Source organism: Dreissena polymorpha, chromosome 5 (genome assembly GCF_020536995.1).
Source record: "Dreissena polymorpha isolate Duluth1 chromosome 5, UMN_Dpol_1.0, whole genome shotgun sequence".
In the NCBI taxonomy this organism is placed as follows: domain Eukaryota; kingdom Metazoa; phylum Mollusca; class Bivalvia; order Myida; family Dreissenidae; genus Dreissena; species Dreissena polymorpha.
This window is the reverse complement of record NC_068359.1, coordinates 46,151,380-46,176,549: the sequence shown is the minus strand read 5'-3', so window position 1 is coordinate 46,176,549 and position 25,170 is coordinate 46,151,380. Positions and strand designations below refer to the sequence as shown.

The window sequence follows — 25,170 nt, the reverse complement described above, 5'->3', positions numbered from 1 at the left end:
CCGATGTTTTGATAAGCATATGTCAACCGTGAAAAGTATTGTATATTCGTAAACAGATTATAAGTAGCAAAGTAGATTACGTAGCAGAAGGAGATTACAGAACAAACGAAAGAACTACAATAATTAATAACTAGTTGAAAAAATGTCTTCTAATACGCAAGAATAATTTATTAAAACACATGGAAATCTATCTGTAATAAGGATCAATTTGTTTTTAACCCAATGCGTACAATATCCCTTACAGACTCTTTTATTTTTATTGAAAAATTATTTCGTCCATTTTTCATGAATTATAAATACATTTTCGGAAAACGCTTCTAAAATTAAATACGCTTCTAGATTGGTAATTATTTTTAAACATTACGAAGTGCCCGATGCGCGAACATCCTGGAACATGATCTACGCATGTTCAGTTTGAATAACCTCATCTCGATTGGGCGTCAATTGCATCATTACTTTAAAAAGCAACATACACGGATGTTTACACGACAGTTTAGAAAAATGGTGGCCGCACATTGTGTTCATGCAATTCTTTAAAACGTATAACGTCATTTTAGGCATTTAAATAGTGAATTTAATCATGCCTCTTAAAAATGCGTATAAATCAGGTTATTGATATGACGCTCAAATATTTAATCGACCGGTCAGGCTATTTTATAAGCATTTAGGATCAACCGACCTGCCCAAGAATCGACTCGGGCTTCGGGCTTATAGGCTAATTTGAAGACTGCTACACTGATCTTGTATTATTATTAAAGATTTTGTATTCTGTGATACATTTCTGCCATTATGCCGGGCTTTTTTTCTTGATTTGGGAAAAGGGCCTGGCATTCCATTTTAGGAAAAAATTATCAACAAAACTGAAAAAGGGGGAGAATTTTCCCAAAGTAAGCTTGGAATTTGGAGGAAAATTTCTTTTTTTAGAAATTCTCCTAGGGGAAGGGGCCTTTCTCTTGGGGGAAGGGGCCTATATAAGGCCCTTGCTAAAGAAGGAAAACAACGCCATGCCTTGTATAACAGAGTTTCACATTTTTAGCGAGGCTGTTTTTGGAGAAAACCCACTATTGTCATAGCTTGCTCGTCGTCGGCTGGCGTCGTGCTAAAACCTTTACATTGGCTCTAAAATCAAAGTGCTTCCACCTACAACTTTGAAACTTCATATGTAGATGCACCTCGATGAGTACTACACGCCACACCATTTTGGGTCACTAGGACCTCTAAAAAAAAAAAAAAAAATTGACAAGCTTTCGCAGCCGAGCGTGACACCGGTTATGCAGTGCTCTTGTTGTATAACTCATCTTACTTTTCATAGTATACTTATGTCCTATCAATATACATAACTCTTCTGTTATGTACCTTTGGGACATGATATTGGTAATTGCTTTGAACTTCTGAATATGAAATTCATTCCTTTACTCAAACAACCTTATCATAAGATAATTCTCAGCAGCATCAATTTTAGAAAGTGACAATGGTTTGAGAAATATTTGCGTAGTCAAAAATATTATATTTTACCATTCCATGCTCATTTTTTGAGACTTGCCTTTGCATTTGTAATGAGTGGATTTGAAACGACGATTGTGTCCTTTGTTTATAGAAGGATCTTAAGAACAAAATTTAGGTAGTTAACTTATTGAAGAGGTATTATAATTTTGTGGTACTGATGATAGTAATATAGGTACCAGCAGATATTTAAACGTGTTTCTACTTCAAAAGTTACATGCATCGTTTTCTTTGTAAAGTGAATCATATGATAAACATGTGTCTTAAACATTTATTAAAATGTTTTAGTTGATAATAAAATTATTATAGATGAACAATTTGTTACAGTGAACTTTTTGGTACTGCCACTTAATTTTGGAGGCATACAGTGATCCATTTGCCAGTCTGTTACAGGTTAAGTACGGTAGATTTTAAGATTTTGTCTAGCTCCAACACCAGTTTCTTCAACTTTTGATGCTGACACAGCTGTTCCTTATGACCTTTCCCTACCCACTTAATATCTTATTAATTTGAAATTGACCTTAGTTGGATCTGAATAATTCATAAGAGTTACATCTTGGGGTATAATTCATAAGATGTATTAATTTGTTGACTCAATTTTACCATTTCACATCAGAAACACATTGTGATACAACCTTTGTATACTATTAAACACAGTTATAGCGTATGACCATACCCAATCGACCCATATCATCCATTAAAATTACTTTGACCTTGTGAAAATTCAAACCATTTATATATGACAGGTATAAAGATTTTAGCGGTTCATTTTGCACCAACTTAGCATATTAACAACTCTTTGATACTTGTACAGTTGTTGCTGACTACAACTGTATTCCCAATAGTCTAACCTTTACTTTGACTTTGTTTGAGAAATGAACTATCGAGCATCGACTGGGGGCAAGTGTGTTTGTTAATTCCTTTTTGTTGATTCTTGTTCCTAATAACAATGTTTACGGTGTATAATTATCCTGATAATTTGTAGAGCCTGCAAGATGTCAACTCAACTTGGTTGTTACAATGGTGGTTTTGTGAATGTGCAGTGGAAGAAAAAGACAAAGGGCCATAATTCTGCCAAAAGTGGTTGCAGCCAAGTTCCTTGATTATCAATCATCAACTCAATAAGATGTAGAAGTTTGAGCAAGATCCAGACATTTGTTAAAGGAGTTTAATCAAAGTACTGACAGTTCTGGTGTGATGATGCTTTTGAAAAGGATTGATATAAAAGCATCTTTTTAAGTTTATCTACATCACCACAATTGTGCGAGTTCAAAAATTTTCGGTAGGAAATTAATTGGGTACGATAATTTTGGATAAAAAAATTATGCCCAAAAAATGCCTACGAAAAAAGATTTGGTTACGAAAAAAAAATTGGGTAAGAAAAAAAATTGGGTACGAAATTTTTTTTAGTTACGAGCAAAAATTTAGGTACGAAAACAAAATGGGTACGGAAAAAATTGGTACGAAAAATGTAGGGTACAAAAAAAAATTGGGGGTACGGGGAAATAGTTCCCGTGAGGAGCTTGATCCATTCCACGAAACCGGGGCGGCGGATTACATTTTCGATCAAATATAACAAGAAATATCTTTAAAAAGATAATCGACGTGTATTTTCTGTACCACTTATCTTTGAAAACGTTCTGTTACAGTAAAATGTTTGTGGGTTATAACATTACGTTTCAGCATATAAATTCAAAACTTGACACGCTCTTTAATTACACCAAGCTCTTTAATTTCACATGTATATGATACCAAACTTTATATTTCGTTGTTTCCTTTCCTAAGTTAATGATGCTATGTGTACAGACGTGATTTCACATGCCCATGTGCATGAAATATAATTTTTCTCTTTTGATTATTTTTTCTCTAATTCAATAAGCTTACATATGTTTGTTTGTTAAGTATGGCAATAATTTCATGATGATTCCCGAAAGGCGGTATGAGCACATAGTCGTATGAGCACTTGAATATGTGAGTTCGCCCATGAACACATGGTAAGGTTAACTAAATCTCCGCGATATGACCTAATATGTGTTTATAACAGCAAACAATATCCAACAAACGAATGAATTATCAAACATAGTATGTGCACTAATGTGGCTCTGTAATTTCTGTTTGAAAAGTTTATTAAATATGCAAAATGAGAAAGCACACATAAGTGCGAGTTTCACAGATATGTTACTGCTATTATGGTGTTTATATACCATGGTCGCTACATCGTTTACAAATGGCAGGTTCGAAATCATTCGTTTTTTTAACACTCATGATTGCGTTGAAAGTTAATAATTCACGTTTTAATTTGCAATTTATTTGCTGAATCTCGACAAATGTCAAATACAATACAGAAATTGCATAGTTGTTTCATTGATTTATAAACATATAATAGATTGAATATAGCTGATTTAAAATTAACGTTTTCAACTATTATTAAATCTTTTTCCCAGAATATGCTGTCCTATTTATAGCTGAGCTACCTATACCTTTATGAATGATCATCAGCAAGGTATGCCGATTAGAAAAATCGAGCTATCTCAATCGGACTGGCTCGGTTTTTTACATAGGTCGCCATTGTAAAGAATTTTTTCATGGTATGATAACTTAGACGATGCTTCGCAGCATCGTCAAAAACCAAGCGTCAGGATGTACAGACAAATGCAATGTTTGATGCCTCCCGCTGATATACCGGTACTGATAATTTATGGTTTCAAAACGTGAAAATTATATATAATTTTCACTCCTATATAGTGAAATGTCGTCGTTTTCATGTTATGACGTCATTATATCAGCAAAAGTAAAAATCTGTGCCACTCGTGATATGTTTTTTCTATGATCACTCGAGAATTAAAATCAATATGCCACCAAATCCAATTAATATCTTTTATGTAATTTATTATACCCCTACAAACGAAGTTTAGGGGGGGTATATAAGAGTGAACTTGTCTTCCCATGTCTGGCTGTCTGTCAGTCGGTCAGTTGGTCCGTATAAAGTGTCCGCTCTCTAATTCAAGTTGTTTTCATCCAATCTTCACCAAACTTGGTGAGAAGTTGTATCTAGATGATGTCTAGGTCAAGTTTGAATATGGGTAGTGCCGGGTCAAAACCTAGGTCACGGGGTCACTTAGTGCGTTTTACACATTCAGCATGGTGTTACCTATTTCAAGTACTTTTCATCCGCTCTTCATTTGGGGGTATTCATCACGTCTGTGACAAAGCTCTTGTTCAAGTTGGAAATTATTTTTACAAACAAATGTTGAAATAGCTTGCCTCATAAGTTCACCATGGGGAGATGGAAACACAAGACATGTGACCCTTAAGTAACAAAAGGGGTCAAATGAGAATAAAATAGTCTAGACCAGATGTGCTTAAATTACGACAGACTTATACATGTATTTGCACAACTGTAACTATCATTTTTGTCTAGCATTAACAAGATGAACACAAGAACGTTTCCTGGCGCAGACAGCAGGGGGACTTCTTCAGGACATCAGTGGGCATCTGCAGGGTTGTCGGCTCTCTCCCGTCCTGTGCAACCTTTTCCTTGAGAAGATAATGCAGGTGACTCTCAATGACCACCACACCTCTATCTTTATCGGTTGAAGACCCATCGCCAACTTGAGATTTGCTGATGATATTGACCTAGTGAGTAACACCAGCAGTATACTTCAAGATCTCACCAACAGTCTCTATGAAAGAGCAAGAGTTGTAGTCTCAATCCTACTCAACGGCTGAGAGACCTGGACGCTTCACACGGGCACAGAACGCAGGATACGGGCATTTGCACATAGATTTCTAAAAAAACTGCTCCGCATTTCCTATACAGAGAACAAAACCAAAGAGTACGTCTGGAACATGACTGCAACACTTGTTGGTCCACAAGAGCCCCTACTGGCGTCCGTCAAACAACGAAAGTTTGCTTGGTTTGGACACTTCACCAGGCACGACTCTCTGTGCACGACTGTTCTCCAGGGCACGCTTTAGAGGGAGGTCGACATTGAGATCGTCAAAAGAAAGCTGGATGGAAACAAATCAAATGGACATTCCTTTCCATGGATGAATTACTCTCAGCAGCACACCTCAGGCCTGACTTGAAGAGGATTTCTGTATTGTCGTCCCTCATTTCTCCCAAGGACCAAACGGGTCAAGGGATTGATGATCATTTTTAGCTCGGCTGTTTTCAGAGAAAACCCCGAGGTATTTTCATAGCCAGCTCGTCGTCCGCCATAGGCGTCGTGCTAAAACTGTAACATTGGCTCTAAAATCAAAGTGCTTCCACCTACAACTTTGAAACTTCATAATGTAGATGCACCTTTATGAAAGGTGGTAAAGGGTAAAAGTGTATCTATGACCAAAAATGGGTGTGGCATGTAGAACTCATCAAGGTGCATCTACATATGAAGTTTCAAAGTTGTAGGTGGAAGCAATTTGATTTGAGAGCCAATATTCATAACCTTAACAAAATGTTAAGGTTTAAGCACGACGCGGACGGCACGACGAGCTGGCTATGACAATACCTTTGGTTTTCTCCGAAAACGCCGACATAACATGAGCACCGCATAACGGGTGCAACGCTAGGCTACGGGTGCAGTTTTGAATAAATGAAAGCTTGACAGATTTTTTTTTAGGTCATAGTGACCTTAACCTAGTGACCCAAAAATGGGTGTGGCATGTAGAACTCATCAAGGTGCAGCTATACATATGAAATTTCAAAGTTGTAGGTTGAAGCACTTTGATTTTAGAGCCAATGTTCAAAACCTTGACATAATGTTAAGGTTTTACACGACGCGGACGACACGACGAGCTGGCTATGACAATACCTCCGGTTTTCTCTGAAAACAGCCAAGCTAATAGCTACAAAATTATTTTGAATCAGACAGACTTCACAGTGTTAAACCAGATCTTTTTAAAGGGAAACCATTCTAGAACCCACACTGCCACTGTATTTGTGCCTGTTCCATTTTGTTCGATAAATAAGCCCCTTTAAACAAAGAGAAAAACAATTTACCATGTATGTTTCATATATTTTATTATGGTACATATACTTGATTATATCAGCTTTATTACACTAGTATCAAACTAATATAATTCGCAAATAAATACATGTACAAATAACTTGCTCCTTCAAACACTTCCTACAAAAAGATCACTTTTCCACGAGGCACACATGTACATTTACCATTTTATTACAACCATGAACTAGAAGTGTCATAGACACACTTTAACCCTTTTCCACTTAGATACGTATTTTGACGCATTTGTAGTCCCTTTCTTACAAGATTCAATTTGTAAAGGCTTCATTTCCAACCCTTAGATACTGATAAGCAGCAAACAACATAAAACCTCAACAGACTGCGAGTTACTCACAGAATGTTCTGGTTCTATGCTGTTTGCACATTGCAATTTTCACTTTGCTTCTAAGTGGGAAAGGGTAAAACGATTCCACAACATGTTTAGACACTCAAGGGTCATTTCAACACGATAGCTGTCTTCAAAAATTCATTTTCATAAACATATTTTGTTTTTGGAAATAAGTCACAATTCTGTTAAAATTGGTAATAAAAAATGTCTTCCCATGAAATAATCGAACTGTTTAAGCTTTTACTGTGAAATTTCGAGTTAGATCTGTCAAAAAAAAGGAGCTCAAAAAATTACAGGATGCAGCTTTAGATGGATAAGCATAATGTCTCCCACTGCTGGGGACATAACCAAAGTATTGAAACATTTTCAAAACAAAGATCTAGTAATAGAAATGAAATGTTTCTGTATACAAAATGAATTTATAGTTTGGTCATGTCTACAGCAAGAGTTAATTCTGTGATTATAAACAAAACTTTTTGTGGGAAAAAGATTCTAAGGTTCACTTCTATAAGGAAGATTCAACAGGTCACATATATGAGGAAGATTCAACGGGCCACCATTGTGATAATTCATAGGGCCACTACTACAATGATATTTCAAAAGGTCACTTCTACGATGATAATTCAAAGGGCCACTTCCACCATAATAATTCATTTCAAAGGGCCACTACTATGATGATATTTCAAAGGTCCACTTCTATGATGTAAATTCAAAGGCCACTACTACTATAATTCAAAAGGCCACAACTACGATGATAATACAAAGCGCCACCATTATGATGATAATTGAAAGGGCCACTACTACGATGATGATTCAAAGGGCCACTACTATGATGATAATTCAAAGGGCCACTACTATGATGCTAATTCAAAACATTCTACACATATATGATGATAATTCAAAGGGCCACTACTTTTCTAGGATTGAAACTCAAGACTTTCATATGGCAAACGCTAAAAAGTATGTCCGACAATAATTGATTATTCAGAAAAACACATACAAGGAAAAAGATAATTTTTTATCACAGAATTTTGAAAACAAAGTTGCAAAAACCTTTTTTTAAACACAGTTAACTATTTGAAAATATTTCACATTCATATTATTAAAAAATTAATTGTAATCTGCTTAAAATACACTGGAATCGACAGCAAAAAACAAGAGATAATACATTGCAGGACTAACGGGTGAAGCAAGTTATATACTGACTATGCAAAAGGCTCAGTCATTCATGTAAGCAATAACCTTTATTTCAAGTTGACTTAGTGATTGACATCACATGAACCACTTTCAAAACTGTCTGAGATATTATTTGGACAAATGTTCAAAACAAGTTACATGATGAATGTGCAGTGGTCTGTTAGTGTTCGAAAAATATATGTTGAAGATGATTGACTTTGAACACAAAATATTCATATTACGCGACTGTTTACTTGGCCACATTTACAGGGGCTTTGAATTTCTTTTCTGGTCATTGATAATTCCAAAAATATAAAACAAAGTTTCTTATTTCATTCAATGTTCAAAATGTATAAAGCTTATTAACCTATTTAAATGATAACACATTTACCTATGTACACCTGGCTTAATCATAAAACAAAAGTGATGCAATAAATAAAATAAAATATACACACATCACAAACATAACAATATGTAATTTACACAGACAATAACAAAGCGCCAGGTTTAACACAACACCAAAAACACTGAATTTTAAAAATGCATGTCTATTATGATTTCCTTACCAGGAATGTTATCAAAACAATAACCATGCATACACCATGAAACACATAGAAAATAGGGTGATACAAACTTGTTAAACAATCATGTTTAACTTAAAAAATTGACTTTCTCAATTTGCTTATTACATGGCAAAGTGTGATGATGTTGTCTATTCACAAACAGTTTCCTGACATTTTGGAACAATATTGTAAATTGTTTAGCCTTAACAAAAGATACGAGTTGTATTAACTGATTAAACCATCAAGCAGTATGTTTATTCTATGTAGTATGCATTTGTGATCAATACATTTTGCAAATACTGCACAACTTTAAGGGTAGTATTTCATGGTCACAAAAAAATTGGGAATTGTGATCAATTTTTAAACATCAAAACTAGCCAATTGATAAAGTAATTACTCTTAAACGGTTTAGCGTCTTGTATACTTTTAATTGGGTCTTGCTATTTGAAATGCCTTCATTCAAATGCATGAAGTATTAATCAAACATAGTCCCGTACAGTAGATTTACAGTGTGTTTATTTTTTTCAATAATAGTTTCTTTTACTGTTGACCATACCAGTAATCTTTCATACATGTTAAGTTATAAAAGTTCATAAGTATTTTAACAATTTAAATTGTGACTTTGTTAAAATGATAATTGTTGTATCCTTAATATATTTATTGGAAATAAACTTAAATATGCTGGAATGGCTTTATATGTTGGTTGTGGATTCAGTTAAAACTTGTTCCCAAAAGCCAAGATGTTGCTTGACTAAATGTACACACTGTAAATCATTAAAATGAATTGATACAAAACTCTGTTAGTTAAATGTGGGTACAATAATTTGTAAATAAAAGCATCTTTAGGATGTCAAAAATGTGATGGCTGTTTGTCTGAAACTGAAATTTATTAATTGTAATATTTCCCACAACATAGAATGTTGCATTGCTTGCTCATTAATTCATAGATTTACCAAATTTTGCCACAAATAACAATATTGTTTTTAACAGATATTTGTTGATTACACTTTTTCATAGATCGTGTACTAGAAGTTATCACAGTGAATGATTTATATATTCCTTCTATTAAACATTGCACAATTTTGTTTTTCATTTTTACATAAATAACAATTATTAAAAAAAAATAAAAATAAATTTGTCACCTATAGTCACCTTTTTTTTTATTAAAGAACATGATACATAAGCAAAGATTTATCTACCAAACACGAGTAAGCTTGGTTTAAAGCAAACTGAAAAATGAAGTACAACTCAAATAACTGTGCAAATCAATTAAAAGTGAATTACAAATATTTTTGAAGAAAAACAACAGAAAGAAATGTTCATTGAGAATAATATTTTGTAATACACATGTAAGTCAAAGACTATTGCCAAGAAATAAAAGTCCCCTAAGGTAGCTAATTTAGAGATTGTGTTTGTTAAATTGAATTGATGTTTTTTTTAATTTATTTTTTATTACTATATAATGTTATTAATTTCATGAAATAATATGAAGTTTTAAAGTTATCGCAGGATCCACCATTTTCAGCAATATTTGTAGTTTATTTGTTGCCAAAGCAACCAGAATTCTTGAAGTAGGAACAAAATGAAATGATGTGCATAATCTCCATATATCCATGTTTTAATTTTCAGGAAAAAATATGAAGAACTTGTAAAGTTATCGCAGGATCCACCATTTTCAGCAATATTTCTAGTCTATTTGTTGCTATAGCAACCGGAATTCTTGACGTAGAAACAAAATGAAATGACGTGCATAATCTCCATATTGCCATCTGTCCAAGTTTCAAGTTTCATGAAAAAAATTAGAAGAACTTTTTCAAGTGATCGCAGGATCCAGAAAAGTGTGACAGACTGACAGTCACACAGAGCGCAAACCATAAGTCCCTCACCGGTTTCACAAGTAGGGGACTAATAAGTGTCGTTTACACATGCATTTTTTTCAGTATCAAAACATCTCGAGTAATCACAGGGAAAGAGAAACAGTTTAAGAATTAAGCTTAACATAATTTACTTCTAAATTTGGCCAGAAATTATTCAATAATAATCAAAACTAAATTCCCATTCAAGTGCTCAGTATCTAATATTCAATATGAAATATGCCAATTTTCCTTTACCACTGATACAAAAATCAAAGCAAAACATTTAGATTAAATCACAGCAAAACACACCCAATCAACAAAGTCTTGGTCTTTTTATGGTCACCCTTCGTCCAGAAAGAGTTTCATACTGATAGTTTGTGGGCGTTTCCTCCTCTTCCTCTGATGACATATCGTCGCTATAAAAACTACCGCTAGCCTGTGTGTGGAAGGGAGGTGGTCCAGTCCACTGCTCTACCTCTTCATCATCATCATCAGCGCTAGGATACCAACCAGGGTCCAACATGGTGTTATGTATCAGTGGAGTTAGTGGGGACAGCTGCCTGTGAACAACCGGTGGCTGATTCCGAACTATTGTCTTTGCCAGAGCCATCTTTATTTGAGGGTAGGTGTCTTTTTTCTTTTTCCTGTAGGTCTTCACTTTTTTACCCTTTTTAGTCACTCTGTCTTTGAGATTTTTGTCCTGTTTGTGGTGTTCTGTCTTGCCAATCTTGAACTCTAACTGTTTCTTGTTTTCCAGAAGAATATTTTTTGTCACAAGCTCAGCTTTCTTTAATTTCTGCTGCTTCAGTAGCTGTATTTCTCTCTTCACTGCATCGTTCAATATCTCCCGAAACTGTTTACGTGCAAACTTCAACCTTTCTGTTGGAGGCCAGTTTTCAGACAAGTGTTGCACACTGGGCTCGTTTTCAGATTTCACAACAACATTTGGCATAGGACAATTTCCTACAGACTTCATCATTGAAAGTTTTCGAATCGGTGCATTTTCTATGTTTGTCATGCGAGGCTTTATTGGAGTAGCACCCATTTTGTTTGGGTCTATTGCACTTAGTGTATTTCCCGACATATTTTGACCATACATGTGATCGTGAATAGTGGTTTCTTCCTTTATATCTACCATTTTAAAGTCAAGGCATTGTAATCCGGTGGTTTGCGCAACAGAATCAATGTCTGAATGTGCATCAGCTAGTGACTGGAACCTCTGTCCTTTGTGGCGGTTGTCTGGAGAAATGCGAAGTCTTCTTACTGCTTGGCTAGGACTTTGTCTCATTTCCATAAGTGCCTTTCCCTTCGGGGACTTCAAAAGTTCATCCACAAGATTTTCGGACATGTCGCCCATTCCAAACAAATTTTCCTCAAAGTTTGCAAACAAGTCTCTGTCCCAATCATCAAAACCCTTTGAAGGACTCTGCATAAGCTTGAATGGACTGAGGGAGGAGTCCTTGAAAGGACTGAATATTCCTTTCAAAGGGCTGATAATTATCATGTGATTGGAGTCCGTATTCACCTTGAAAGGACTTTTTGTTGGACTCGCAAGAAACATCGGCTGCATCATGTTGGCGAGTTGACGACTGGAACCTACAACAATTTCAGATATTACGTCAACAAAAGTATTATGTCATCCAGTTATTCAACGGCCACCCTGAGGCTGAAATTCAGCACCTTTCCCCTAATCAAATGGTATATATATATTTATGGAAAGGCAACAAATACTACAATGTTAGAATATTCTTATAATACAAATTATTTCAATATGTTTAAACTATTTGAATAGCTGTTCCTGTGTGTGTTATTTATATAAAGAAGTGTGTTAAGTGTAAATAATTGCAACAATTACATTAATATTGTGTCTCACGGGTGGCTGATTTTTAATATACCCTTGATGATAGTGTGTTGTGCAGTCCATTATAAAGTGCATCATGCACAAAACAGTTCAATTAAAATGCTTTTCAGTGACAATTGTCAAATAATTTGTGAAACTTTGAAACTGTCAACAAATGAGCAGATGTCTTTCATCCCTGTTATACATGCACGTCCAAAGACTACAAGAGAGTTACATAAGTAAGCACTTAAGAACTTGCTAGCCATATTGATGCATGTGCGCAAAATTGCTACCACTATTATAATATCTGCAGGTTTTATGAATAGTGTACGAAAATATTTAAAGAAACATTTTGTTTGTCAAATTGTCTTGTCTTGTAAACCAATCTTAACCTCAACTAGAGTAGACTTTACATAAACCTGTCTTTTTATTTTCCTAATTAAAAAGAATGACAATATCAGCTAAGCTGCTTATGATAAAGCGATTTCTTTCCTTCTTCATAGACCTGTAAAAGATACTTTCACAATGGAGGTAAAAGTGAAAAGTCCCCAATGGCCGTCTAAAAACTTCCCAAAAGAAAAGACAATTTTTTCAATTTTGTTTGCTAAAGTGCATTATTTGCAAGTGAACAAACAAGAACACCACATAATGAATGCCAACTCTAGGCTGCGGTAGCAGTTTTGAATAAATTAAAGCTTGTCAGAATATTTTTTTTAGAGGTCACCGTGACCTCACCTTTGACCTAGTGACCCAAACATGGGTGTGGCGTGTAGAACTCATCAAGGTGCAGCTACATTGAAGTTTCAATGTTGTAGGTGGAAGCACTTTCGTTTTAGAACCAAGGTTCAAAAGGTTTAAAAGGTCAACAAAATGTTAAGGTTTTAGGACACGAAGAGCTGGCTGTGACAATACCTCGGGTAACAGCCGAGCCAATAAAATTAGCACTGAAACTCAAAATTTTAAGCCAAAATGCATGTTAATGAATATTTGTATTGGTTTGTGCAATTAATACCAAGCAATTAAAAAGACCCATAATTCCCAATCTGAAGATTGCAAGACGCAAATTTGCCCAATTTTCGGGGTTTTTCACTCTTATTCATCCTATTGTTTACGTACTTTGCTTTTCCCAATTTGGAAAAAATATCGCTGTGAAAGAACACTGTCTAGATTCGTTGTCATAATTCACAAATGAAGACAAACCTGAAGAAGGGTTTAATGGGGACGCACAATATCCACTATCGAATGATGATTCTGTGGCCCTAAAATTGTCTACAGCTCCTGGTAACAGATCATACGGAAGATGGCAGTCACTGTTTTGCAGCATCTCATCAAGAGCATCTGAAATACAGCAGCAAATGTGATGTTAATAAATTTACCATATACAAAGGTGTAATGAATGATACATGTACAAAAGGTTTCTCAAAATACAGTCAAAACAAGACTATTGCCAAGCAATATATGTCCCCTACCGGCTCCACCATTGTCAGAAATCCCACCATTATCAGATTTTTTGTTTTTTGTTGCCACAGCAACCAGAATTTTTGACATAGGAACAAAATGAAATGGTGTGCATGATGTCCATATTGCCATCTATCCATGTTTCAAGTTACATGAAAAAATATGAAGAACTTTTTAAGTTATCGCAGGATCCAGAAAACCACCATTTTCAGCAGTATTTCTTGTCTATTTGTTGCCATAGCAACCTGAATTTTTGACGTAGGAACAAAATGAAATTACGTGCATAATGTCCATATTGCCATCTATCCATGTTTCAAGTTTCATGAAAAAATATGAAGAACTTTTAAAGTTATCGCAGGATCCAGAAAAGTGTGACGGACAGACTGACAGATGGAGCACAAACCATAAGTCCCCTCAGGTGAAACCAGTAGGGGACAATAACCAGGGGTCTAGCTAGGTTCAAAATTTAGGGAGAAGTCACTTCTCCCAAAGACCAAAATAGGGAGAAGTGGCAACTTTTCAGGGAGAAATGGTAGTACTTTTGCATCCAGGGGTCAAGCTTAGCTGAAAGTTTCAGGAAATGTCACATCTGTACAGTTGCGTCATAGGTCTTCATTTTACAAGTATGTTATATTGTGCTACAATTTTTTTAAAATAAAAATTCATTTAAAATCTCATTTTACAGCACAGATTCCAAATCTTACCTGTGAATGAGCCCTATATTTATTGTCAGTGCTAGTAAACTCTTCCCATTTGATCATTCCTTTGTATTGTTTTAATGGGCCATTTAACTTTGCTGAAGTATAGTTACTGGTAGCCAGCACAAGGCAATTAATCAAGGCTTCACCTATGAACAATTTTAAGAACTCTAATAGCTCCCGCCTGTGCATTTGAATGTTCAACTTTGCATGACCTGTAAATGGGGCAACTTCTGGCTGAGAATTCTCCTGTTTCCAGTTCTCCACATCAAGTTGATTTTAATGGTCAATGTGTGGCACAAACAAATAATTAAAAGGTGGAGAAGTTATGTCGCCTTCATGAAATTAATTAGCGACATAAATATTCCCTTGGCGAGCAAATCGCCCACTTCGCCCACTTGCGAGACCCCTGAATAACCGTAATGGCTGACATCATCTTAAAGGTTTCATGATACTATGTTGGGGTTGCACAGACAGTGATTTGATATAAATTATAATTTTTTTTTTAATCCCTATTGTATATCCTGATAAGTGGAAAGTTATATTGTTTTACTCCAATTCAGTAATGCAATTATTTTTTGCGTTATTTATCAGTAAATGACACTTACCCAATCACGGACAAATTACATAATTCCCTATTGCCTTTGGAAACAAAACAATTAACAAAGGACTGTTATATCAAGATGTTTCCAAAAGATCGTGTCATTGGCAAGTGAACAAATAAACGTGCTTATTTGCGCTTAACCACAATTAACCCAGAATAATTGCATCTTTTTCACATACATGTACTACTCTGCGTGTTATTAAAATGTGATTTCCGGTCTTTTCTCCCTCTGGATGTTTCTACCCTGGTCCTTTCTCCCCCAAACCCTAGACTTTTTCTCCTCCCAACATTTTCTTTTATTATCTGTATATTTGGGTAGTAGAAAATAAAGTATGTGATTGGGGAATGGTTAATGAAGGAGATATTTAGTTATGTTAGCCACCCCAATGTTGAAACATAATCTACTTCCCTGGTATGTCCGGACATGTAGAATGAACAATTCGCAAAAAAATATCTGAAAATATTATTCATGTGCTGCTATGAAATTTGTTTATATTTGAGTCAAATACTTAAACTATTCTTAAACTTATTTATTTTTTAATGAATTATGGAGTATCAAAACAACTGGTGCAATTTTATACGTACATATTGAAAGTGCTTACATCATTTCAACCAATCAAACAAAATCACGTTAATATTAAAGGCCATACAAGAATTTTTCAACTTAAAATATCACCTTTAAGATGGTCCCTTATATCCCTTTGTGACGTGTTGTGATTATTTTGACAGCTCAATTTAGCGCGCACTTGTTGTCTCAGCTGATCATCAAGTGTCGCAAATGAAGTTTTGTACGGTCAATTTCATAGACACGATTGATAATGAATACTCACCTGTACGTAAATAGATGAAATATCGTGCTTGCAAACGATTTTGGTTCAGTGTTGTTTCAAAGTACACAGCATGTTGTCAAAATATGTCAACAAATTGGGTTTCACAGACTTATACATTGGCGCCATTTCGTACATATCAGACCGAATTTTCCATTGGTCGATTTTTTTCTTTCTCTGATGAGCCGCAGCCAATCATTGATGCATATGTCATTTTCTGCCGCTCAGTGAATTGATTTGCTAAATTTAGCAATGGCCGACGGAATGTGTATAGTAATGTAGACATCTTTAATTTTTATCAACTTCAACGGAATGAATTCAACAAGTGTGTGGATATTCAGTATGTAGGTTAAATTTATATTAATATTTGATACTTATTTAAAATATTGCATATCTAACGCGTGCATTCATCCAAAAACTATGATTAATTTCGAGAGTTTGTGTTTATTGGTGCAAAACGTTAATTGGGTCCGACCATCTAGCATAAATTTACAAAAAAGTGCATGTTAGTTAACACATTTTAAAACTTGTAGCGTTGTCACCAATTAATAATAAACTTGTTTAATTAAATAAGTGTATGCACAGATATTTGCTTGTTCGTTTCGATATTAAAAAAAAACAGGAAAATGAACTTGATCAGACAACAATGATATAAAAAAATACGTTGTAGACATTTGATTAGGATCGGTACTTTAACACACTCTTTGGCCCACATTATGATTAAAAGGCATTGATAATTAAGTCAACCAGTTAATAAAGTAGATAATAAAAAATGATATAATAAACAGTTCACACAAATACACGCAACTTTGCAATTTGGGCTGAATGTGTATGTTTCAAAGTTGAATTTTATGAATGAAATCATTCAACATTTAAGATATATACATGTAAAATAGTTCAAATGAAAACAAACATTTTAAAATAAATAGATGTAGATGTTACCTTTAAACATTTTGTGGCATGAATTCTTTCTTGAATATGAAGAATCTACTCCATTTGGTGTGGCATTTGTATTACCAATAAATTACTCTTCCCAAAAACTATGGCATTTCCACCATAATTGTTCTTGATTGTTGAGCAATAGTTGTGTAATTTGTTGGTATGGTTATGCAGTGATGATTTCACACCTTATTCAACCTGGAAGTGTGTACTAGTTAGCAGGTCTTTGTAAGTCTATTAGACACTTAGTCATGGCGTCTGCCCTTCATTTAGTTTATCTTTCACTGCCAAACATTACAATAAAAATAATTATAGAGACAAATTAAATTAAGTACAAAGTTAGTACCGTAATTACTCTATGTTTTCGGACACTCTTAGTTTTCGGACACCCCCTTTTTTAGAAAAAATAATTATTTTTCGTGACTCTTAATTTTCGGACACACTAGTTTTCGTCCATAATTAATGTCTGTAAGTTTTCGGACAGTATAATTTACAGCGCTATTTTACCAAATTTCGGTTATTTTTTCGATATCTAATGTCACTTCAATCATGGGGTTTTACAATCAGATTAACATCATAAAACATGGCAGGTGCATGCCTAAGGGCAACAGACTATTACATTTGCGTTATTGGGTAAATAATCGTGTAAACCGGTAAACAATGGTTTCGTCCGATAGCATAAGTGTTATGACAATTACCAGGGGTAGTGCCAATTAACAGTTCAAGTATCTACCGAAATGGTGCTGTACTACCGGTACCCCTTCACAGTAAAACAACTGTGACAAATACTAAACGCTTCAAAGTGTGATGCACCCTATTGCAAGTTTAACGAACAATGGAAGGTGTTAGACAACAACTATCGGAAATGAACAAACACAGAATTCATAATTTGCTTTTTTATTGCGCTAATTACAGGTTCATTCTAACGAGTATCGGTACATCACATGCTCATCTTTGAACTCGTTGCTCAAAGTACAACCTTGTAGTAACTTTCTCTCAAATAAATTAAGCATTTAAAAATTATTTAAAATGCTGTGCAAACATATATAACTGTAATTTATACTTTACGGCATCGTATTTTACAAGCGAGCACTATTACCGGTAGTCGTTGATACAATTGATGCTGTTTTCGGATACTTTAATTTTCGACTCTTAAGTTTTCGGACATCTGTATTTTGTGAATATTTTTTGTATCTAAGTTTTCGGACAAGCAAAAAATTTATTATTTTTAAGTGTCCGAAAACATAGAGTAATTACGGTATATTTAAAGTTACTCATTTTATGTACACTGCATTTGTTAATAAATAAAAACATGCGTGTATCTTTAAAAAGTATAGCTTTTAATCATTGCACCTTAATTTTGATAAATGTGATAAAAAAAGTTATATAAACATTATATATTTAAATATATCATTCAAAATGAAACATCCATTGAATTAGAGAAGCTTCTTTTTTGTTAGTGGTCTTTAACCGTTTGTTTTATTATTTTTAGGATGATGTAAGGTTGACCTGGGATGGCATTTATTCAGCGCAATGGTTAAGTGAAATTCACCATGAGGACTATAAAGGATCCTAGAAAGAAGCCTGAGTTGCGGCGAAGGGTTGAGCCAGTAGAAGTCCAAGAGCCCGAAGAGGATAATCTATCAACAAAGAGCACCCCGCCCAAAAAGCGTAAGACTGCAAAATGTGCCAGAGAAGGACTTGAAACAGACAAGTTTGTGGATAATCAAAGTGATATTGTCTCAGAAAAAAGTAGTATTGTAGGAGAAGATGACAATATTTCTGATATTTCGTCATATAAAAGCACACCACCTAAAAAGAGGAACTGTAATAGAGTACTCGATAAAAGTCCTGAAGCTAAAATTGAAGTAAATGGTGAGGATCACAGTCATATTGTCACTGAAGAATCTCCAGATACATGTTTTGAAAAAAGTATACCAGCAGTTGCAGACAAAAAAGCTTCCCCTGAGAAAAAGGCAAAGGGCAAGAAAAAAACAAAATCTGAAGAATCACCAATTCGTCTATCCAAATCACCATCAAGAAGTACAGAGCAGACATCTCCGAACAAATCGCCATCAAGAAGTACAGAGCAGTCATCTCCAAACAAATCACCATCAAGAAGTACAGAGCAGACATCTCCAAAATCAAAGAAACTTCCAAAATCAAAGGATGTTGGTAATATTAAAAATGGTGAAGTGGTTACAGCTAGGAAAAAACCTGGGCCAAAGAAAAAGCAGAAAGAGGCAGAAGTTGTTGATGATGCAATAAAGAAGAAACAGGGCAGGAAGCGAAAACTCTCAGGTCCTCAGGGTGATAATACCGAAGTGAATACTATTCAGCTAAATAAAGATTCAGGGAAAAAAATAACAGCAACTTTAGCAAAGAAACTAGAACACACACAGAGCGACTTGTACAAAGAAGTTGAACAGAAGCTGAAAGGTAAAGTCAGTTTGAAGGACATCCATAAAACTGAAAGTATTCCGCCTGTTAAATCTATTTCGAACAATCATAAGCATGAGCAGAATAAAGATGACAGTGTTGTGAATTCTTTTGTGAAAAACGAGACAACAGGTTTAGCTCTGAAAGACAACGATAAAGCAGCCAGTGAATCAGTTTTGGAGTCAGATGACGAAAACAGTAAAGAAAGTTCTGATTTAGAGACAAGTTTTGAAAGTATTAACAGTCACAGAGAAGATCAAAGTGTTATTAAAAATGATCATGAAGACCTGGATGAGAAGAGTAGTGAAGACGACGAATTTGAAGACAGAGACGAAGGCGGTGATGACAATAAACAATTAGAGCAAAGTATTAAATGCGAACATTGTGGATATGTGTCTAGAAGCAAAGGAGGGCACACAAGGCATTTACGTAAGTGTAAACCGGACTTATTCGGTCTGGATGTGGAAGCCAGTTCTAAACCAAAAGTGCATAAGTGTGAGCAGTGTGAATACTCTGCCCCGAAACGAGTGCTTGTTATAAACCACATGCGAACTCATGGCATCTTTCAGTGCAAGCGGTGCAAATATAGGACCGATGTTGAAGAGGTTCTTGATGAGCATTCAGCAATGGAGCATAAGGACAGAAGTGACTGTAAGTTCTGCAAGTTGTGTAACCGATATGTCAAGTGCAGCGAAGTTCCACTTGAAAAACACATGGAAGAGTGTCAGGGACGGATACCGTTTAGGTGCCCGGAATGTTCCAAGGAATTCCAATACGAGTCTTCCCTAAAGTGTCATGTAGTGTCGCATTATCCAGACCAACCGAAGCTATTTAGTTGCGACCAGTGTGACTACAAATCAAATTACAAAGCGAACTTAAAAAAGCACATAAGGCATATCCATGAACAGCGTGGGGAACGTAATATTAAGTGTCAAGAATGCGATAAAATGTTTTTTACCGAGGACAATATGCGGAGACATTTGAAGCTTCATTCGGAAGATAGACCTTACAAGTGTGAGCATGATAGTTGTGACAAATCTTTTAAGACAATGAATGGTTTGAAATTACATGAAATCTCACATCAGACTGATAAGCCATTTCCATGTGAGTTCGAGGGATGCGAGAAAAACTTTAAAACGAAGCGTTCCCTGGTTCTCCACATGAACGAGACCCATCAGAATGCACCAAAAAATTACAAATGCACAGAGGAAGGCTGTGAGATGGCCTTCTACAAGAAGTGTCATTTAGAACGCCATATTGCAGCACACAAAGGTATCATTTATGATAACGATTGTCAGAGTAATTTGTCTTGTTAAGCTTCATGTCTGTGTTTAAGTAATATGTTTTTGTAAATCAAAACACTTCCGGTACATCAATTGAATTATGGCAACAAGAGGTAAATCTATTACCAGTATAATTTAACTTATTTTAAATATTGTACGGTTACAGGGCTTTTTCTGGTCATTTTGGTTATATGACATATACCAGTGGGAATAATTGTCCACTCTGTGTGCAGGGATTTCAATAGATTTTAAAAACCAGGAGTCAATGACCCCTGGACTGAAATTTTGAGGAGTCAAATTGAAAAATGCTGGGGTCAATTTTGAAGCGCGTTAATTGTGTTTTTGTCTGTATTATTCAATATTTTAGATAAAAATATGCTCTAAGAGTAACACAATATCTTAAAAATTATACTGCTTTATTAAATAACAATACCATGATCAGGGCTCGCGCAAGAGGGCGACATGAGCGACTCTGTCGCTTTCTTACGCAAAATGTCGCCTAAAACAGGGTTTTTTTTTAGAAAAAGGGGTAGACGCTGGACGCTGGGTAAAAGGGGAAAATCGAGCGCGAAAGAGACATATTTGGGGAAAAAATTAAAACTGTTCATTTCAATGTCTATAACTCACCTACAGACTTCAGGTTTTTTTTTTAGAAAAAGAGGCATGTCTCTGACCTTTTTGTTTTTAAACACATGAACAAGTATGATATTAAACAGGGCTTGCACTAAGCGGCGTACGGCCGTATATTACGCCCGATAATTGTTTCCATACGCCGATAAAAAAAAGCCATGACGTCCACTGTACTTCCTTAAAATTGGTCATACGCCGAAAATAGCAACCCGTGACGTAAGCTGTCGATTAAAATAACACTTCAATCAACACTGCTTTCTGCCGACTCAATGTGTTTTGCACACGTCTCGATCAGTCTAAACTCCGCCTCCTTATATTTGCTACCGCCCGCAGGTGATTAGCAAGTTTATTGTTTATCTAACGGTCAATTTACCCCCCGCGCGGATCGCAAATTGACCGTGACAAAGCAGTCGCTTAAAATTGGTTGCTTTAACAACACACTCGTGTCTCTTCGCGTGCCATATGTTGTCTAATGATTAGGAGATAATTGCTGGTTTTGGGCAGACGGTACGGTAAAAGAAAGACGGCAAAAATAATTAAAGAAAAACAAAATTGATCAAAGTTTAATTAATTACGTAGATTCACTACCGTATTAGGTCCCGCGAGTTTTCACAGTTTGTTAATCCACCGATAATTACGAGTAATAACCATCTTATATAAACTGGAATCACAGTTCATTTTCTATACTAACAAGTCATTTTACTAGTAAGAAACATTCAGAAAACACATTTCCTTGATTAGATATAAATTATCCGAGTAGAATTAAATTGCTACGTCATGATTTTCGACATTGCAAATGGCTGACCTGTTGTAACATTCAACCCGCGTTCAGTTCAAAGCTGGCGATTCAAATTACAAGTAATGTTGGTTCAATAATGGAGAAAACATTAAATGGATTTACAAAATGTAACAAATAGTTGATAAGGTTTGTTAAACCAGATAACAACAAGGAAAGTTTGGATTATTGAAGTTTAACTGGTAAGGCATTTATTTAGTGTACATATTTCGGACATATATAGTATTCGGATAAACAGTAATTGATATACTAGATGCTCCATCATGACCATTCATTAAGATTGTGTTTTGTTGCAAATGCAGTCATAGGAATGAGGATAATAAAATGACAATAAATATGTGATGAAAATGTGCAACCGCACATATCTCAAATTACTTAAATGTGTTGAATGACTTAAATGTGTTATGATTACATAGATTTTAATGAGAATTTATTGTTTTTACAAATGAACATAGTAAAATGATAGAAATAATCAAAGTTTTGAAATTAACATGTTTTGTTTTTTAAGTCGATATTGTTTGCACAAACTTATACCCTGATTTTCCAAACTTCTCCCTATTTTTAAAGCCTAGGGTAGTCTCCGCCTTGTTGTAAGATATACATGTATCTAGTTACTTTCACAGATGTACAGTGACCCAAAATGGATGGGAAGAGTTTGTGATCATTTACGCAGTTGACATTCCGTTAACATCAACATTAAAGTTGTTTGGACTTCCAACATTTTTGAGTGGGACTTCCATAATTAAAGGGCAGGAAGTCAGGACTTCCAAAATTTATTTCTTAGTGCAAGCCCTGTATTAAAGTCAAAGTCCTAAATAAAGTTGCAGGTGTGTAGATCTAATAATGGGAAATGTTTTCAACTGGGGCCGGGGAACGATGTCAATATTATGATTTCAATTTTATGATGAATGGGTTGACAATCTAGATCTGCTACAGTATCGGAAGGGAAAGGTGCGGCAGCTGCCGATTGTCTACTTTCACTTTCACAATAATCCGACCCCTCTTCCCGACTAATCTTCCCCTCTTTCTAAAAAAAAACCCTGCTCGTAATCATCGGTGGATTAACAAACTGACAAAACTCGCTGGACATACTTGTGGATCTACGTAATTAATAGACCTTTGATCAATTTTGTTTTTTCTTTAATTACTTTTGCCGACTTTCTTTAACTGTGCTGACTGCAAAGTCTGCAAAAGACCCTGCAATTATCGGATGGTCAATCAAAATTCAGATATCACGTAATCGCTGCTGCTAATTACCCAGTTACTGCGCATGCACTATTTAGACAGTGACGTGTATTCAAAGAGATCAGATAAGTTAAACAACTCCCACAATATTCCCTCGATAAAAGACCGAGTTTCAAATACTGAAACATTAATTTCAATAAGGAGCACAGCGGGATTTATTACCTTGGAACTCGAGATGTTAACTGACTGACGCATAGGTCAAATTTTCGATGCATCAAAATGACGCACGGCCAAAAAAGGGTTGAGTCAAAAACAAGTCATTTTTAATTTGCTTGTGTCAAAACACAGGATTCTGCATCTATTGAAACTCTGTATGAACCCAGTCTACAACTTTTCGGTAATTTAAATAAACGAAAAGCGCTGACTCAGACTTATCGGTACGGCCAGATGTTTTTCGTATATGCGTAAAATGGACATTAAAGTCGTAATTGTACATCCAGTTTATAAAAATAAATGCGTAAATCTTCATGAAAAAGGCGTATTAACGGCTGTACGGCCCTTATCTGGAGCTCTGATACATGTATAGAATACCTTAATAACTCGTAACTTTTCTGCTACTCTCAAGTTTTTTAGACACCCTATTTTTGAGCCAAAATAACTATTTTTGTGTGTTTCAATTTTTTGGTTAGTGTTTCTAGTGTTTTTCCTAGGAAGGCAAAGGGGCATGGTGCATTACTTTCAAAAAGGGCATTTTAGCGTGCAGTTGAGGCAAAAAAGGGCAAAAATGTTCCCGAATACCTGAATTACGGGGAAACATGTAATCGCATCAAAAGCAGTTGTGGAAAAAAATAACATATAAACAAGCACATTTAATGGTAATAAATGTATTTAACTTACTATGATTTATATTAATATATTTACCTTGTTTCAATAAACTGTACAGCACGACAAACATAATAAAGCAATATATTCATATGAATCTGATTATACACAGATCCACTAACGTATAAATGTAACCATGTTTGTCTTATCCCATTTTCTAACAATAATCTCGACAGATGTTTAAAATAACCTGGCGAGTAAATTGATCGTTAACAATATGCAAACACTCGTTTCCGTGTCATACATCCACCGAGAAGATTACAAATAAATAAATAATGTTGTTGCTATCTAAAACATTTTTATGCATCGTTGATTATCAAAGACATTTCATTAATTCCTTCTTAATGTATAATCTCCATTGTTAATTCGATCGTTTACGACGTTATTTGCCATTTTTGCCGAGTCACAATTTAATTCTGTATAGTCCGCCATGTTGTTAAAATATCAAATGATGTAAGCGACAGTTGCGCATAGCAACGTTAAATCGTATACGCGATTCGCATTTTGTTTAATTGGTATACGGCTCAGTAATTATTTCAATAATTAGATCTAATTATCTTAAAGACGAAAACAATAAAGAATAAATTTGTTTGTGAATTTAAATGTTATTATGCGTAAAAATATATGTTTTGATATAACTGAATAATGCATGCAAAGCACAATTGCCACGAGAATAACATCGAGTTTTTCATCAAAAGTCTCCGAAGTAATGATTATATCGTGGAGGAGTACACATTGCCGAGAGAAAAGTGCGCTTGGTATAACATAGCCTCCGGCATTATCGATTGATACCGACACGGGTTATTCACGCATGACTAATTCACAGCTTTGGAGCAGTCAGTAAGACCTACCTATAAATCGAGCACTGTTATAGATTAAATCTGCTCAATTAAATATAGTCGATTAGACGTTGACGTCTCTTGAGTAAATCAAGCACAGTCGGAGCGTCACAGACAATCAAGGAAGCTGATTTTGCGGACCAAGTTAGATCGTAAGGCAATAAAGATGTTATCGATAAGGGCGTGTGGCGAAATTTGCCTTTGAAAAAAAGGGCGCGTGGCGAAATTTGCCTTTGAGAAGGGCAGCGTGGCGATCCGGAAGGACGGCGTGGCTTTTCGCTACGCTAAAATGGCCTG

General features: G+C 35.2%; 3 protein-coding genes across 5 annotated transcripts in view; 2 read left to right on the top strand and 1 right to left on the bottom strand.

Moving 5' to 3' along the window:
- Positions 1-25,170, top strand: part of LOC127880518 (protein rolling stone-like) — a 317,579-nt gene that overhangs the window by 186,039 nt on the left and 106,370 nt on the right. The gene's annotated exons all lie outside the window — the stretch shown is intronic.
- Positions 10,049-16,005, bottom strand: LOC127880513 (uncharacterized). Its single transcript, XM_052427824.1, has 3 exons — positions 15,884-16,005; positions 13,494-13,631; positions 10,049-12,049 (listed from the first exon to the last, which is right to left on the bottom strand). The coding sequence occupies exons 2-3, from the start codon at positions 13,615-13,617 to the stop codon at positions 10,767-10,769; spliced, it is 1,407 nt and encodes a 468-aa protein (XP_052283784.1). The 5' UTR covers positions 13,618-13,631; positions 15,884-16,005; the 3' UTR covers positions 10,049-10,766.
- Positions 16,138-25,170, top strand: part of LOC127880496 (uncharacterized) — a 42,945-nt gene continuing 33,912 nt past the window's right edge. The window contains exons 1-2 of one of the 2 annotated variants that reach the window (XM_052427792.1): positions 16,138-16,220; positions 18,312-20,530. In XM_052427792.1, coding sequence (XP_052283752.1) covers positions 18,373-20,530 — 2,158 coding nt within the window. In that variant the 5' untranslated portion in view covers positions 16,138-16,220; positions 18,312-18,372. Of the gene's footprint in view, positions 16,225-18,311; positions 20,531-25,170 lie in introns of both variants that reach the window. The other variant, XM_052427791.1, reaches the window with a different exon arrangement.